This window comes from Pelodiscus sinensis, chromosome 29 (assembly GCF_052426305.1).
Source record: "Pelodiscus sinensis isolate ZL-2025 chromosome 29, ASM5242630v1, whole genome shotgun sequence".
Taxonomy (NCBI): Eukaryota; Metazoa; Chordata; order Testudines; family Trionychidae; genus Pelodiscus; species Pelodiscus sinensis.
Genome location: NC_143080.1, coordinates 14,171,762 through 14,189,200, shown reverse-complemented (window position 1 = coordinate 14,189,200; position 17,439 = coordinate 14,171,762). Strand labels below are relative to the sequence as shown.

Below are 17,439 nucleotides of genomic sequence, written 5' to 3'. Positions count from 1 at the left end.
CTTATCCACTTTCTCCACACCTGTCATGATTTTACAGACCTCTCACATCCCCGCTTAGTCTCTTTTCCAAGATGAAAGTCCCCGTCTTTTTCATCTCTCTTCATATCGCAGCTGTTCAGGGTCAGTTGGGATGGAGCGGCCCATGAGCCCTGCACCCACAGGACGGGCCGAGTGTCACGAGCTGCTGAAAGAAGCCGTACAATCATAGGTCACTAGAGCTGGAAGGGACCTTGAGAGTCATTGAGTCCAGTCCCCGGCCCTCAGGGCAGGGCCTAGCGCCCTCTGGACCAGGGGTTCTTAGCCAGTGAGGTGCGCCTCCCCAGGGGAGGTGTGAAGGGGATACAGGGGAGGTCGGAGATGCCTCCCAGAAAATGTATCGCAATTGCCTTGTCGCTCGATACAATTCTAAAGTTTAGATTTCTTCATAATTAATATTATGAATTAAAATGATAAACCTTAATTCCTTATTAACGCCTAGAGCTCGGCACACTACGATAGCAGTGCGGATCAATCCGGCCTACGTGACGACACACTACAATGACAGTGTGTGAGCGTTGCCGACTTTCATCTTCAAATAGTATGTACGTTTGTTAGGAAAAGGTTCCGAGTAAAAAGCTCATATTATTCATTTCGGCATCGTAACGGGGGTCACGCCCCCCACAGCGCCACCAGCCGTCAGACTTGGGAACTAGCTCGGATGGCTACGTCCAGGGGGTTCGCCAGGTCCCAGGGTTCAGGCAGGCCTCGGGGTTCGAGCTGGGCCTTCAGCTCAGGCCGGTCCTCCAAATCGCCAGGCACCCGTAGAGCCTTGGGCTCCTCTAGGTCAGAGGTAGCCCTGCTGGCCGGCTTGGCCAGGCCTCAGCGGCCCAGGCAGGGAAGCCTTCGCTGGCCTGAGGGAAGGCGGCTGTGGAAGGCCCGGGCCAGGTCTCAGCCTCATCAGCCAGGAGCTCTGGGCAGGCCTCTGTCTCCCTCCAAGGCTGGGCCCCGACTGAGCTCCCTGGCAGAGTTCTTATAGTCCTAGCCACGCCCCTTAGCTTCCTGTCAGGTGAGGGGGCGGGGCTAGGCTGTGCACAAAATGGCTCCCAGGGGGGTGTGAACGTGAAGTTCACTTTCAGGGGAGGTGTGATGGTAAAAAGGTTCAGAACCCCTGGTCTAGACCATCCCTGGCAGGCGTCTGTCCAACGGCTCTTGAATATCTCCAGAAATTCCACAACCTCCCTGGGCAATTTATTCCAGTGTTTGACCCCCCGACAGGCAGGAAGTTTTTCCTAATGTCCAACCTCAACCTCCCTGGCTTCAGTTTAAGCCCATTGCTCCTTGTCCTGTCCTCAGAGGCTCAGGAGAGAAAATTTGCCCCCTCCCCCTTGTGACGCCCTTTGAGATACTTGCTCCATGAGCCAGGCCTGAGCTCTGTGCCTGATTTGCTGCACTGGGGGAATCAGTGGGGGAACCAGGCTGGTCTTTGGGAAGTGCTGGGAAGACTTCATCTTTTCCTCCGGGCACGGAGCTGGGAGCTGGGCAGCTCCAGGCCCCTGTCTCCCCAGAAGCAGGGTGGGGTGAGCCCCGGGCAGCGAGCCGGGAGGGAGAGGCGTGGGGTGTGTCTGTGGAACTGCAATTTGCTCCTGCTCTGCTCAGGTATTCACAGCTGGCGCAGTGTCCAAGTGACCAGCCTGGGCTAGTGCTAGGTCACAGATCACCAGTACTGACTAGGGGTGTAACAGTGTAGTCAATTAACCAATTAACCGATCAGAAAAGACTGTATAGGTTAATGCTACAGACGACATGCATTTCCCCTGCCAACCTCCAGTACATTTTTAGCAGCCTGGTCAGCAGCCCGGCTCAGTCTTGGCTTGCGATGGGTCCAGGATCTACCCCGGCCGTTGCCCTGCATGTAAAGTGTGTTAGGAGCCAGGCGGCAGGCAGCCTAGCTCAGTTCTGGCTTGTGATGGGTCCGGGATCTACCCCGGCCGTTGCCCTGCATGTAAAGTGTGTTAGGAGCCAGGCAGGCAGGCGGCCCGGCTCAGTTCTGGCTTGTGATGGGTCCGGGATCTACCCCCGCCGTTGCCCTGCATGTAAAGTGTGTTAGGAGCCAGGCAGGCAGGCAGCCCGGCTCAGTTCTGGCTTGTGATGGGTCCGGGATCTACCCCGGCTGTTGCCCTGCATGTAAAGTGTGTTAGGAGCCAGGCAGGCAGGCAGCCCGGCTCAGTTCTGGCTTGTGATGGGTCCAGGATCTACCCCGGCCGTTGCCCTGCATGTAAAGTGTGTTAGGAGCCAGGCTGGCAGGCAGCCCGGCTCAGTTCTGGCTTACGCCAGGTCCAGGAGCTCAGACGCCCCCCGCTGCCTCTTTATCAGAGGAAGCAGCGCAGGGTGACGACGGACCAGCTCCCGCCTGGCACCCCGCGGCAGAGGCAGCGGCAGGGGGCTGCTCGGGAGTGGGGCTGGAGTGCACCGTGACTCACGGATAAGAATTCATGAGGTTACTTGGGCCCCGCTCAACTCACTTTGTGTTTGGAAAATGAAATGAAAATATCCAGGTGCCATGGCTGCTGCAGTGGGCACAGCCGGGGGAGGGGCACACGTCCCCCAGCTGGGACAGGTCCAGGTTTGTCTGTACCCTGCGCTCCCCCGCCGGCGAGAGGAATACAGCAAACTGGGTGCTTTCCCCTCGCTCCCTGACCAAGGGGAACAACCAGCAGCGCTCCCCTGTGAATCAGGTGTCGGGGGGAGGCTCAGGGCTGGGGCAGTCTCAGAAAAGTGGGGGGATGCCCCCAACCAGCCCCTTTTCCCGGCCTGGTGGTCTCTTTGCTGTCTGGCTTTAAGAGAGGCAGTTCCATTCTGGGCACGCCCCATTGTCCTGGCACAACCAACCCCTGAGCTGCATCCCAAATGGGGTGGTCCTAGCGCCGACTGTTTCGGAGGAGTTCTTGAATGGACAGACAGACAATCTCTCTTAAATACATGGTAGCTTTGCGCCGCCTGTCGGAGGGCACCGAAAACCCCGCCGCCTCCCAAGGCAGACTCCCAGCGGGCACTTGACAATTGGGCCAGGCCACTGGTCTAGCGCCAGCAATCCCTGGGCAGCAGGAGGAGGGAGAATCTAGTGGGGAGCGAATGCATCCTCCGCCCACAGCTAGTGCAGGCCCACGTGCCCTGGCCCCAGCCTCTGGCAGCCGCCCTGGAGCAGCAGCCATTGACCTCCGCGGTGCCAGCGGTGCCCTCCATGGCCACGCGGGCAGCTGCCCCTTGTTCGCTGGGAGGCAGCTACGCCTGGGGACAACCTAGCAGGGGTGGGGGAGTCTCTGTCGCTAGACCCTTTGAACCGAGACAGGCGTCTCCTTCTAGAGCCTTTGCTCAGCCAGGCACAAGGGGAGTTACAAAGCGGTGGAGTCACCGCGTACCCGCTCACAATCTCACGCTGCAGGCTCTGCAGTGAAAAGCTTATAGTGCAGAGGCTGCAGGGTGGGGTGGCAGCCGGCACACTGGGAGCGGTGCTCACTGGGAGCCGGCTTTAAGCCTGATCCCGAGCCTGCAGGGTGCGTTGGGAACTGGTGCAGGCTGGGAGCCAGTGTGCACTGGGAGCGGTGTATGCTGGGAGCGGTGTGCACTGGGAGTGGAGCATGCTGGGAGCCGGTGTGCCCTAGGAGCAGTGCATACTGGGAGCCAGTGTGCACTGAGAGCGGTGTGTACTGGCAGTGATGTGTGCTGGAAACTGGTGTGCCCTAGGAGCGGTGCTTGCTGGGAGCCAGTGTGCACTGGGAGCGGTGTGTGCTGAGAGCTGGTGCACGCTGGGAGCCGGCTTTAAGTCTGATCCAGAGCCCGCAGGGTGGGTTGGGAACTGGTGCACTCTGGGAGTCAGTATGCACTGGGAGCGGTGTGTTCTGGGAGCGGTGCATGCTGGGATCCGGTGTGCACTGGGAGTGGTGCATGCTGGGAGCCGGTGTGCCCTAAGAGCAGTGCATACTGGGAGCCAGTGTGCACTGAGAGCGGTGTGTACTGGGAGTCAATATGCACTGGGAGTGGTGTGTACTGGGAACCAGTATGTACTGGGAGCGGTGTGTGCTAGGATCCAGTGCGTGCTGCGAGCAGTGCTTCTGAGAACCAGTATGCACTGGGAGCGGTGCATGCTGGGAGCCAGTATGCACTGGGAGCGGTGTGCGCTAGGAGCCAGTATGCACTGGGAGCGGTGCGCGCTGGGAGCCAGTATGCACTGGGAGCGGTGCGCACTGGGAGCCAGTATGCACTGGGAGCGGTGCGTGGTAGGAGCCAGTATGCACTGGGAGCTGGTGTGCGCTGGGAGCCAGTATGCACTGGGAGCTGGTGTGCGCTGGGAGCCAGTATGCACTGGGAGTGGTGCGTGGTAGGAGCCAGTATGCACTGGGAGCTGGTGCGCGCTAGGAGCCAGTATGCACTGGGAGCGGTGCGCGCTGGGAGCCAGTATGCACTGGGAGCTGGTGTGCGCTGGGAGCCAGTATGCACTGGGAGCGGTGCGCGCTGGGAACCAGTATGCACTGGGAGCTGGTGCACGCTGGGAGCCAGTATGCATTGGGAGCGGTGCGCGCTGGGAGCCAGTATGCACTGGGAGCGGTGCGCGCTGGGAGCCAGTATGCACTGGGAGCTGGTGCGCGCTAGGAGCCAGTATGCACTGGGAGCGGTGCGCGCTAGGAGCCAGTATGCACTGGGAGCGGTGCGTGCTAGGAGCCAGTATGCACTGGGAGCAGTGCGCGCTAGGAGCCAGTATGCACTGGGAGCTGGTGCGCGGTAGGAGCTAGTATTCACTGGGAGCGGTGCGCGCTGGGAGCCAGTATGCACTGGGAGCTGGTGTGCGCTAGGAGCCAGTATGCACTGGGAGCGGTGCGTGCTGGGAGCCAGTATGCACTGGGAGCGGTGCGCGCTGAGAGCCAGTATGCACTGGGAGCGGTGCGCGCTGAGAGCCAGTATGCACTGGGAGTGGTGCGCGCTGAGAGCCAGTATGCACTGGGAGCGGTGCGCGCTGGGAGCCAGCACGCACTGGGAGCGGTGCGCGCTGAGAGCCAGTATGCACTGGGAGTGGTGTGCGCTGAGAGCCAGTATGCACTGGGAGAGGTGCGCGCTGGGAGCCAGTATGCACTGGGAGCGGTGCGCGCTGAGAGCCAGTATGCACTGGGAGCGGTGCGCGCTGGGAGCCAGTATGCACTGGGAGCGGTGTGCGCTGGGAGCCAGTATGCACTGGGAGCGGTGCGCGCTGGGAGCCAGTATGCACTGGGAGCGGTGCGCGCTGGGAGCCAGTAAGCACTGGGAGCGGTGCGCACTGGGAGCCAGTATGCACTGGGAGCGGTGCGCGCTGGGAGCCAGTATGCACTGGGAGCGGTGCGCGCTGGGAGCCAGTATGCACTGGGAGCGGTGCGCGCTGAGAGCCAGTATGCACTGGGAGCGGTGCGCGCTGGGAGCCAGTATGCACTGGGAGCGGTGCGCGCTGGGAGCCAGTAAGCACTGGGAGCGGTGCGCGCTGGGAGCCAGTATGCACTGGGAGCGGTGCGCGCTGGGAGCCAGTATGCACTGGGAGCGGTGCGCGCTGGGAGCCAGTATGCACTGGGAGCGGTGCGCGGTAGGAGCCAGTATGCACTGGGAGCGGTGCGCGCTGGGAGCCAGTATGCACTGGGAGCGGTGCGCGCTGGGAGCCAGTATGCACTGGGAGCGGTGCGCGCTGGGAGCCAGTATGCACTGGGAGCTGGTGCGCGGTAGGAGCCAGTATGCACTGGGAGCGGTGTGCGCTGGGAGCCATTATGCACTGGGAGCTGGTGTGCGCTGGGAGCCAGTATGCACTGGGAGCGGTGTGTTCTGGGAGCGGTGCATGCTGGGATCCGGTGTGCACTGGGAGTGGTGCATGCTGGGAGCCGGTGTGCCCTAAGAGCAGTGCATACTGGGAGCCAGTGTGCACTGAGAGCGGTGTGTACTGGGAGTCAATATGCACTGGGAGTGGTGTGTACTGGGAACCAGTATGTACTGGGAGCGGTGTGTGCTAGGATCCAGTGCGTGCTGCGAGCAGTGCTTCTGAGAACCAGTATGCACTGGGAGCGGTGCATGCTGGGAGCCAGTATGCACTGGGAGCGGTGTGCGCTAGGAGCCAGTATGCACTGGGAGCGGTGCGCGCTGGGAGCCAGTATGCACTGGGAGCGGTGCGCACTGGGAGCCAGTATGCACTGGGAGCGGTGCGTGGTAGGAGCCAGTATGCACTGGGAGCTGGTGTGCGCTGGGAGCCAGTATGCACTGGGAGTGGTGCGTGGTAGGAGCCAGTATGCACTGGGAGCTGGTGCGCGCTAGGAGCCAGTATGCACTGGGAGCGGTGCGCGCTGGGAGCCAGTATGCACTGGGAGCTGGTGTGCGCTGGGAGCCAGTATGCACTGGGAGCGGTGCGCGCTGGGAACCAGTATGCACTGGGAGCTGGTGCACGCTGGGAGCCAGTATGCATTGGGAGCGGTGCGCGCTGGGAGCCAGTATGCACTGGGAGCGGTGCGCGCTGGGAGCCAGTATGCACTGGGAGCTGGTGCGCGCTAGGAGCCAGTATGCACTGGGAGCGGTGCGCGCTAGGAGCCAGTATGCACTGGGAGCGGTGCGTGCTAGGAGCCAGTATGCACTGGGAGCAGTGCGCGCTAGGAGCCAGTATGCACTGGGAGCTGGTGCGCGGTAGGAGCTAGTATTCACTGGGAGCGGTGCGCGCTGGGAGCCAGTATGCACTGGGAGCTGGTGTGCGCTAGGAGCCAGTATGCACTGGGAGCGGTGCGCGCTGGGAGCCAGTATGCACTGGGAGCGGTGCGCGCTGAGAGCCAGTATGCACTGGGAGCGGTGCGCGCTGAGAGCCAGTATGCACTGGGAGTGGTGCGCGCTGAGAGCCAGTATGCACTGGGAGCGGTGCGCGCTGGGAGCCAGCATGCACTGGGAGCGGTGCGCGGTAGGAGCCAGTATGCACTGGGAGTGGTGCGCGCTGAGAGCCAGTATGCACTGGGAGAGGTGCGCGCTGGGAGCCAGTATGCACTGGGAGCGGTGCGCGCTGAGAGCCAGTATGCACTGGGAGCGGTGCGCGCTGGGAGCCAGTATGCACTGGGAGCGGTGTGCGCTGGGAGCCAGTATGCACTGGGAGCGGTGCGCACTGGGAGCCAGTATGCACTGGGAGCGGTGCGCGCTGGGAGCCAGTATGCACTGGGAGCGGTGCGCGCTGGGAGCCAGTATGCACTGGGAGCGGTGCGCGCTGAGAGCCAGTATGCACTGGGAGCGGTGCGCGCTGGGAGCCAGTATGCACTGGGAGCGGTGCGCGCTGGGAGCCAGTAAGCACTGGGAGCGGTGCGCGCTGGGAGCCAGTATGCACTGGGAGCGGTGCGCGCTGGGAGCCAGTATGCACTGGGAGCGGTGCGCGCTGGGAGCCAGTATGCACTGGGAGCGGTGCGCGGTAGGAGCCAGTATGCACTGGGAGCGGTGCGCGCTGGGAGCCAGTATGCACTGGGAGCGGTGCGCGCTGGGAGCCAGTATGCACTGGGAGCGGTGCGCGCTGGGAGCCAGTATGCACTGGGAGCTGGTGCGCGGTAGGAGCCAGTATGCACTGGGAGCGGTGTGCGCTGGGAGCCATTATGCACTGGGAGCTGGTGTGCGCTGGGAGCCAGTATGCACTGGGAGCTGGTGCGCGGTAGGAGCCAGTATGCACTGGGAGCGGTGCGCGGTAGGAGCCAGTATGCACTGGGAGCGGTGCGCGGTAGGAGCCAGTATGCACTGGGAGCTGGTGCGCGGTAGGAGCCAGTATGCACTGGGAGCGGTGCGCGCTAGGAGCCAGTATGCACTGCGAGCGGTGCGCGGTAGGAGCCAGTATGCACTGGGAGCGGTGCGCGCTGGGAGCCAGTATGCACTGGGAGCGGTGCGCGCTGGGAGCCAGTATGCACTGGGAGCGGTGCGCGCTGGGAGCCAGTATGCACTGGGAGCGGTGCGCGCTGGGAGCCAGTATGCACTGGGAGCGGTGCGCGGTAGGAGCCAGTATGCACTGGGAGCGGTGCGCGCTGGGAGCCAGTATGCACTGGGAGCGGTGCGCGCTGGGAGCCAGTATGCACTGGGAGCGGTGCGCGCTGGGAGCCAGTATGCACTGGGAGCGGTGCGCGCTGGGAGCCGGCTTTAAGCCTGATCCAGGGCCAGCAGCACGGGCTGGCCGCCAGCTCCCCGGGAGCGGGGCTGGGAGTCGACACGTGACCATTAATGGTAACCGATAAGCTCATGAGTATCAGGGAGAAGGGGAGCACTGAGGAGAAGGGCAGGCGAGCCCCCCCCCCCCCCGCCCACTGCGCGAGCTTTTGAAAATTAGCTTCATTTTGTGCCTTTTTCTTGACAGACGTGCATGAGAAACTGCCCTGCCGTGGGTTCTGTCAGAGCCAGAGCGAAGTTGGGGCAATGTCACCCGCCTGGTTCTCCCTCCTGCTGCTTCTCCCTCGCTGCAGCCCCCTGAGCTCGGCCGCTCACTCCCCATTCAGCGCAGGGCACGAGAGGCAAGCGATCTCTCACCCGCCGCGAATCGTCTGAGGGCATCTGGCCAAGTGCGCCGTCAGGACCCCGCCGCGGGAACAGAGCTGGGCTGCTTATGTCTTTACCGAGGAAGTTTAAACGGGTTTAAATATCCAGCCAAGTAACGCTCAGAGGCTAAACCTGCTAATTACAGCGGCGAGCTTTGGCTGGGAGAGACACGGCCCAGCATGTCCTCACTGGTTAACGAGGCGTTACCGCGTTAGCGAGCGAGTATCCCTCCTCGCTGTGACAGGCTGTTTCTAGCGCTGTTAGTGCACTGAGTGATATCCCTGACTGCGCGTCTTTTAACAACCCAGGCACGTCCATCAAATGCTAATAGCTAACAAATGTGGACAGGTGAGCTGGGTTCTTCGCAAGCGCGTCTGTCTCTCATCAGAGCAGTGAGCAAGCGGTAACCGGATCTCCAGTATCTCTCCATCCTCTCTCTCTTCGGCTGGGACCGTAATTGGTGCTTTCATTTCCCCATAACACCCATCGCCCGTGTTCTTCCACTCATTCCTCCGGAGTTGGGCAATTTTTCTTTTTCCAGGGCAGGCTCTCAGGAGCGGAGCAGCTACTAGCAGATGAGAGATTCATTCTTCATTTCCTCTTGTGTAAACAATTCTACTGGGAAGTGCCGGAAGCACTTGGGGTCATTTGGTAATGAATATCCAACAATGTGAGCTCTGGCTACGGATTGCGTCCCTGTGCTCTTTAGTGACTGGCCGCGATAACTGTATAAAATCTCGTCTTTCGACTCTGTCTGCCTGTCTGTCTGTCTCTCACTGGCCAGGAGTGAAGTGCCATTGAAACATTATTGTAAATATATATATATCTATATTTTTGCTACAGACTGAGGTTGCTGGCCTTCTTTTCCAAATCAAGCCCTTTTCTTTTGGGATAATTGGTCTATCCAGGTCTTTTCCCCCATGGATCATATCTGGGCATTTTTTGTTAGGGAAGTTATCTGCAAGGACTGATCTACATTCGTTATAATTAGCTTTGTTTCTTAAATGACCAGTTGCCATTGCTTTGATTAAGGTTCGCTCTCTGTAAAACAGCGTTTTGAGAGCTGACACACACAGTGCGCAGCTCTAAAGAACTGCTGCCGCGGGAGAGCGAGCCAGCGACCGTGAGCGTTGGTCTCTAGGTAAGTTAGAAGAGTTTCTTTGCTGCCTAGCTGGCCAGGCATTTGCTAGACTTTCGAGCTCGCTGCTTTGCGCTTTGGGTTAAGCTCTGGATGGTTTGCGATGGCTGCTATTGGCAAAGGAACAGGACTTGTGTCTCTTGTCCCGTCTCAAGCCCATAGAGTAGCCTTTGCTAACGGAGGCGATACTTTTCTGGAGGGCACGATTTTCAACGGCTCCTTGGTAGCCTAGCGACCTGTACACTGCCTCAGTTCCTTGTTCAATACAGACCAAGGGTTTGATTGGATCGGGGTGCCCCCCCACCCACTGCTGCTTTGAGCTGGCTGGCTTGATAGACCCACAGACGATCTGGAACTGCCCGTCCCCCCAGCCACCCTTGGCCTTTTCTCATCCCATCAGTTCTAACCACATTCTCTGCAGCAATCAGGCTGAATAGGATGGGTCCCAGGACAGACCCCTGGGGGACCCCACTAGTTACCTCTCTCCAGTCCGAAAACTGACCATTCTCCCTGCCCTTCTTTTCCCATCTTCCAACCAGTTATGAGTCCATGAGAGACCTTCCCTGTTCACCCATGACAGCATACTGGGAGCCTTTGGGGAGGGTCCTTGTCCGAGGCTTTCTGGAAATCTAAGAACACTGGATCTACTGGATCCCCCCTTTTCACACACTTGTTGATGCCCTCAAAGAGCTTGAGTAGAATCAGAGAAGCGTAGGGCTGTCTGGAAGGGGCCTCGAGGTCATCAGGTCCTGTCCCCTGCCCTCACGGCAGGACCAAGCACCCTCTAGACCCGTGTATCCCAATGGCGTTCTGCAGAACCCCGGGGTTCCGCGAAGTGAAAATAGGGGTTCCGTGAGAAAATTCCATTGCAGTAACATGTTATGATTTAAAAGATGATTACTATTTAAGCATTTATGAATTTTATTGAAAACAATTTTCATTGGTGTTTGCCACGATACGTGTCTCTGTGTAATGCCAGCTTAGCCAGGGAGTGGAGACGATGGTGTCACTGCTCAGTACTGCGCGCAGTCAGTCGGTGCTGTGATGGCCTGTTCTAGACTGCCGTCAATCCCCGCCCCCACTCTCAGGGAGCGTGGATCACGTGAGTGACTGAGTACGAAGATACTAGCACCGCGTCGGACACAGTCGAAGCGTCAGCCGTCAAAACAGTCACTTTATTTTCTGGACACATTAAATGTGATTTTTGTTTTTAAATGTGCGCAATTAAACTACATGTTGATCTCACGACCTTGTTTAGCATTTGTTTATTATTATCCTTAGTGATTTGTGCTCTACTTTTTCAGCTCCACATATAAGACTGTTATTAGGGGTTCCGCAAAATTCTTTCGAGTTTAAAAGGGTTTGGTGGCCAAATAAAATTGGGAAACCTGGTCTAGACCATCCTTGATGGGCGTCTGGCCAACCTGCTCTTACACATCTCCAGTGACAGACATTCCAGCCTCCCTAGGCACAGACCACTTGTGCCTCCCGACACCAGAGCAGAGGGGACGGGGCAGGCCACCAGCCCGGCCGGGCTTTCAGGAAGCTGCCACGCTCCACCAAGCAATGACCCGAGTGGCTGAAGAAGCAGTGGGACCCTCCCTCTCCATTTCCTGCCCAAACCTGGCTGCCAAGGCCAGGGCCAAGCATGCCAAAGGGAGATACAGTGTGAGAAGAGCAGAGCTCCTCTTCCTCCTGCACCCTGGGGCCAAGCTGGAATCGGGGGAGGGAGGCATTTGACCCCCCCCCACACACACACACACACATACACACACACACACACATTCCCTGGACAATTCGTTCTAGTGCTTATCTGCCCTGACACTGAGGAAGTTTTTCCTAAGGTCCAACCTAAATATCCCTGGCGGCAAGTTAAGCCCATTGCTTCTTGTGTCTCCTCATAGGTCATGCGCTCCAGCCCCCTAATCATTTTGGTTGCCCTCCGCTGGACCCTCTCCAATGCGTCCACATCCTTCCTGTAGTGGGGGGCCCAGAACTGGACACAATACTCCAGATGTGGCCTCACCAAAGCCGAATAAAGAGGAATAATGACACCTCTGGATCTGCTGGCAATGCTCCTCCTAATGCCCCCTAATATGCCATTAGCCTTCTTGGCTACAAGGGCACCCTGCTGACTCATCTCCAGCTTCTCATCCACTGTAACCCCCAGGTCCTTTTCTGCAGAACTGCTACTTAGCCGGTTGGTCCCCAGCCTGTACCAATACTTGGGATTCTTCTGGCCCACGGGCAGGACTTTGCACTTGTCCTTGTTGAACCTCATCAGATTTCTTTTGGCCCAACCCTCTAATCTGTCGAGGTCACTCTGGACCCTATCTCTGCCCTCCAGCGTATCTACCTCTCCCCCCAGCTTAGTGTCATCTGAGAACTTGCTGAGGGTGCAATCCATCCCCTCAACCAGGTCATTAATGAAGATGTTGAATAAAACCAGCCCTAAAACTGATCTTTGGGGCACTCCACTTGAAACTGACCGCCAACCTGACATCAAGCCATTAATCACTACCCATTGGGCATGACAGTCTAGCCAGCTTTCTATCCACTTTCTATCCATTACCGTCCATCTATCCAATCCATACTTCCTTAACTTGCTGGCAAGAATATTGTGGGTGACCATATCAAAAGCTGGTGACCTGAAGACATGTAACGTGTCCAAGTAATTTTTAATCTGCTATTTCCCTATTTTAGCCTCTGATTGTACTCTACCTTCTCTGTATTCGCAGAGTTACAATCCAGTCTAATTCCTTCTAAGCTTTTTGCTGAAAACTGGAACCAAAAAGGCATTTAGCACTTGGCTGCCATTTACACATCTTCTGTTGCTGTTTTCCTCACCTCACTGAATAACAAGCCTATGCTATTCTTGATCCTCCTCTTGCTTCGAATGTATTTGTAGAATGTTTTCTTGTTGCCCTTGTTGTGTGTAGCTAGTTTAATCTTGGTTTGTAACTTGGCCTTTCTAATTTTCCCCCCCGTACTTGTGTTATTTGTTTATATTCATCCTTTGTCAGTTGCCCTAGTTTCCACTTTTGGTGGCACTTTTTTTGAGTTTCAGATCATTGATGATCTCCTGGTTATGCCAGGGAGGTCTCTGGCCGCACCTCCTATCATTCCTATGCCATGAGAGGGTTTGCTCTTGTGCCCTTCATTGAACAACAACCCACTCTCACACACTGCTTCCCCTGAGATTTGGTTCCCATCAGCTCTTACCTAGCAACTCCCTGCGTTAGCTAACGTCGCCTTCTGGAAATCCATTGTCTTTATCTTGCTGTTCGCCCTCCTACCACTCCTTAGAATCACGAACACTGTCATTTCATGACCACTTTCACCCGACCTGCCTTCCACTTTTACATTCTCACCCAGTTCCTCCCTATTTGTCAAAATCCAATCTAGAGCAGCCGCCCTAGAAGCTTTCTCCACCTTCTGAAATGAAAAATTGTCTGCAGTGCATTCCAAAAACTGGCTGGACATTCTGGGCCCCGCTGTGTTCCTTTCCTAACAGATGTCTGGGTAGCTGCAGCCTCCTATCCCCACCAAGTCCTGCACTTCAGATGATTTTGTTAGTTGTTTAAAAAAACTTCTACGTCCATCTCAGCCTCAGACCAAGTAGGTTCATTTGTAATGTATTGGGCAACACCCCCTCCTTCTTATCCCAGCCTGCCCTTCCTGTACCCTGCTGTGCCTGTATTCCAGCCATGTATTATCCCACACCCCTCCCATCTCCTCGCTGTGGCTGGAAATGCTCATCTGAGTGAAGGATCTTGTTCCATCCTCTGGCGAGGAGTTCCACAGGTTGACTGTGCACTGCGTGAAGAAAAACTTCCTTTTGTTTTTTTTAAACCTGCTGCCTATTCATTTCATTTGGTGACCTCTAGTTCTTATATTGTGGGAATAAGGAAATAATTTTTCCTTATTCACTTTTTCCACACCAGTCATGATTTCATAGACCTCTATCATATCCCCCTTAGTCTCCTCTTTTCTAAGCTGAAAAGTCCCAATCTTTTTAATCTCTCTTCATTTGGGATCCGTTCCAAACCCCTCATCATTTTGGTTGCCCTTTTCTGAACCTTTTCCAATGCTAAGAGATCTTTTTTGAGATGAGGCGACCACAACTGTACGCCGTATTCAAGATGTGGGCGTCCCATGGGTTTATATAGAGGCAATAAGATATTCTCTGTCTTATTCTCTATCCCTTTTTAAATGATTCCTAATATTCTGTTTGCTTTTTTGACTGCCGCTGCACACGGGGGGTACGCTGGGGGTACAGCAGAGAGATGCAGATTAGGCTGGGTGAAATTGCTAATGAAGCGGAGATTTAAATATCCCGTGCTTCATTAGCATAAAAATGGCCACCATTTTTTTTGGCACAGAGCTTTGTCGGAGAAAAGCGGCAGTATAGATGCTAATCTATCACTAAAGAAAGCCTTTTCCGATAGGTCCTGTATACCTCGTTTTACAAGGCATAAGGGATCTATCGGAAAAGGCTTTCTTTAGTGGTAGAGCAGCATTACTTTACATTTATCAATATTACATTTCATTTGCCATTTTGTTACCCAGTCTCTTAGGGTATGTCTACACTAGCTCGTTAGTTCGATCTAGGTAGGGTAGTTAGGGCAAGCAGAGTTGCAAATGAAGCCCGGGATTTAAATATCCCAGGCTTCATTTGCATGTTCCCGGGCGCCGCTGTTTTTAAATCCTCCTTAGTCCGCACTCCGTGCCCGTGGCTACACACGGCACAGAGTAGGTAGTTCGAATTAGGATCTTTAATTGTCCCCAACCCCAACACCCCCCCCAGGAAGCTGCTCCTGCCGCATGTGTCCTGCCCCCCAGCTCCTGTTCTCCGCCCTGTGGGGTGGCCCTGGCCCACAGGGCTGGGGGTCACTGTGCTGGGCAGGAAGGTGCAGCAGGTCGGGGGGCTGGGCTCGCCTGCGGGAAGCCAGGACGAGGCTGCCCGTGGGCGAGGGCTGACCGTGGTCTCTCCCCGCAGGTGCGGGCCAGCGCCATCGCGCAGGACGCCGACCAGAACTACGACTACGCCAGCAACAGCGTCATCCTGCACCTGGACGCAGGCGACGAGGTCTTCGTCAAGCTGGACGGCGGCAAGGCGCACGGGGGCAACAACAACAAATACAGCACGTTCTCGGGCTTCATCATCTACTCGGACTGAGCCGTCACCGCCGCCCTCGCACGGGGCAGACTGCCCGGGAGGGGCCCTTCCCTGGGGCCCGGCCCGGGCCTTGGCCATGGCCTCCCTGCCCACGCAGCACTGGGGAGGGCATCCGGCTGCCGACAGAGAGACTCTGACACCTGCCCTGTCCCTACTGTCTGCCCTCCCCCGAAATGGCCCCCACGAACCCCGTCCCTCCTCGGCCACATGGTCCCCATGAGCCCCATCCCCCCTCGGCAATGAGGCCCCCACGAACCCCATCCCCCGTCAGCCACGTGGCCCCCACGAGCCCCATTCCCCCTCGGCCATGCGGCCCCCATGAGCCCCGTTCCCCCTCAGCCACGTGGCCTCCACGAGCCCCATCCCCCTCAGCCATGTGACCCCCATGAACCCTGTCCCCCCTCAGCCACATGGTCCCCATCCCCCCTCGGCCATGCGGCCCTCATGAACCCCATCCCCCTTGGCCACGTGGCCCCCACGAGCCCCATCCCCCCTCGGCCATGCGGCCCTCATGAACCCCATCCCCCTTGGCCACGTGGCCCCCACGAGCCCCATCCCCCCTCGGCCATGCGGCCCTCATGAACCCCATCCCCCCTTGGCCACATGGCCCCCACAAGCCCTGTTCCCCCTCAAGCATGGAGCCCCCACAAGCCCCATCCCCACATGGCCACACGGCCCCCATGAGCCCCGTCTTCCCTTGGCCACGCGACCTCCACGAGCCCCATCCTCCCATGTCCACACAGTCCCATGAGCCCCAGCCTACCACCCCCCAACAGCTATGCAGCCCCCACCAGCCCTGTTCCACCTCCCAGTAGCCATGCTGGCAAGCCCCATCTTGCTTCCTAAGAGTTACGCAGCCCCCACCAGCTCCGTTTCACCCCCAGTGCCCACAAGGCCCCCACGAGCTCCATCATGTCCCATCCCCCGATGGCCACACGCCACTCCACAGATCCCATCCCACCGCCCAACAGCTACACGGACCCCCGCAGGCCTCGTCCCCCCCCCATGGCTACAAAGCCCTTAGCAAACCCCGTCCCACCCTCTACGCCCACGTGGGCCCCTGCAGGCCCTGCCCCACCCCCTCATGACCACATCACCCCCACGAGCCCCATTCCCCCAATAGCCATGTGGCCTCCCTACAAGCCCCATCCCACTCTCCCTACTGACACAGCCCCCCCAATGACCATGTGGCCCCCCATGAGCCCCATTTCCCCCAATGGAATGTGACCCCCACACAAGGTCCATTCCACCCTCTGATGGTGACATGGCTCCCCACTCGCCCTGTTCCCCCCCAATGAACATGCAGCCCCTTCATGTGCCCTCTTCCGCTCTGATGGCCACACTGCCCCCTGCCGCCCAACAGCCATGTGACCGCTGCAAGTCCCATTACACCCCCAATGGCCATGCAGCCCCCCTTGAGCCCAGCCCCCCCCATGGCCACACGGCCTCCCACACACCCCTTTGTGCCCACCGACTGCCCCCTGGTCGCCATGCAGCCCTCCGCCCCCCAACAGGGTGACTGTCCCCAGCAGCTTGTCCATATGTGCAGGGTGTGTATATATAGCTAGATATAGACGGGGCCGCAGCTTGAGTGCAGCCCCCCAAAGAATGGGGGCAGGGGAGGAACCACCCTGGGTGCACCAGGCTCCCTAAGGCTCAAGCCGTTGTGGGCCGAGTGAGGCACCCAGCCATGCCAAGCCCCTCCCAGAGCTGGGGGCTGGGGCTGGAGGTCAGGCGGGGGCAGGGTCGATTTTCTTATCAATATCAGAGCAAATCCATGGTAAAGAAGAGCTGTGACCTCCCCTGAGCCTGGTCTCTTCTTCCTCGCGCTCCTCCCCGCCTGCTCCGCTTGGCCGCCCCGCCGCAGGGGCAGGGGGGCGGGGAGGGGCCGAGGAGGAGACGTGGCCTGCCTGAGAATCCGTCAGAGCCTGGACCCAGATCAGCGCCCGTCTGTCTGCCAGCCCTCTGTCCAGCCAGCCCTCTGTCCAGCCAGCCAGCCGACCCTCTGTCCATCCATCTGTCCATCCAGCCCTCTGTCCAGCCAGCCCTCTGTCCAGCCAGCCAGCCGACCCTCTGTCCATCCATCTGTCCATCCAGCCCTCTGTCCAGCCAGCCCTTTGTCCAGCCAGCCAGCCGACCCTCTGTCCATCCATCTGTCCATCCAGCCCTCTGTCCAGCCAGCCCTCTGTCCAGCCAGCCAGCCAGCCAACCCTCTGTCCATCCATCTGTCCATCCAGCCCTCTGTCCAGCCATCAGTCCAGCCCTCTGTCCAGCCATCTGTCCATCCAGCCCTCTGTCCATCCATCTGTCCATCCAGCCCTCTGTCCAGCCATCAGGCCAGCCCTCTGTCCATCCATCAGTCCAGCCAGCCCTCTGTCCATCCATCTGTCCATCCATCTGTCCATCTAGCCCTCTGTCCATCCATCAGTCCAGCCAGCCCTCTGTCCATCCATCTGTCCACCCAGCCCTCTGTCCAGCCAGCCCTCTGTCCATCCATCAGTCCAGCCAGCCCTCTGTCCATCCATCAGTCCAGCCAGCCCTCTGTCCATCCATGTGTCCAGCCAGCCCTCTGTCCAGCCAGCCCTCTGTCCATCCA

The 17,439-nt window shown here is 58.3% G+C and overlaps 1 protein-coding gene across 1 annotated transcript in view; it reads left to right on the top strand.

Moving 5' to 3' along the window:
- C1QL1 (complement C1q like 1) overlaps window positions 1–15,352 on the top strand; it is a 46,423-nt gene extending 31,071 nt beyond the window's left edge. Inside the window, exon 2 of the mRNA XM_075911420.2 lies at window positions 14,664–15,352. Within this exon, the coding sequence (XP_075767535.1) occupies window positions 14,664–14,843 (180 nt within the window). The 3' untranslated portion in view covers window positions 14,844–15,352. The remainder of the gene's footprint in view (window positions 1–14,663) is intronic.
- The last annotated feature ends 2,087 nt before the right edge of the window (window positions 15,353–17,439 follow it).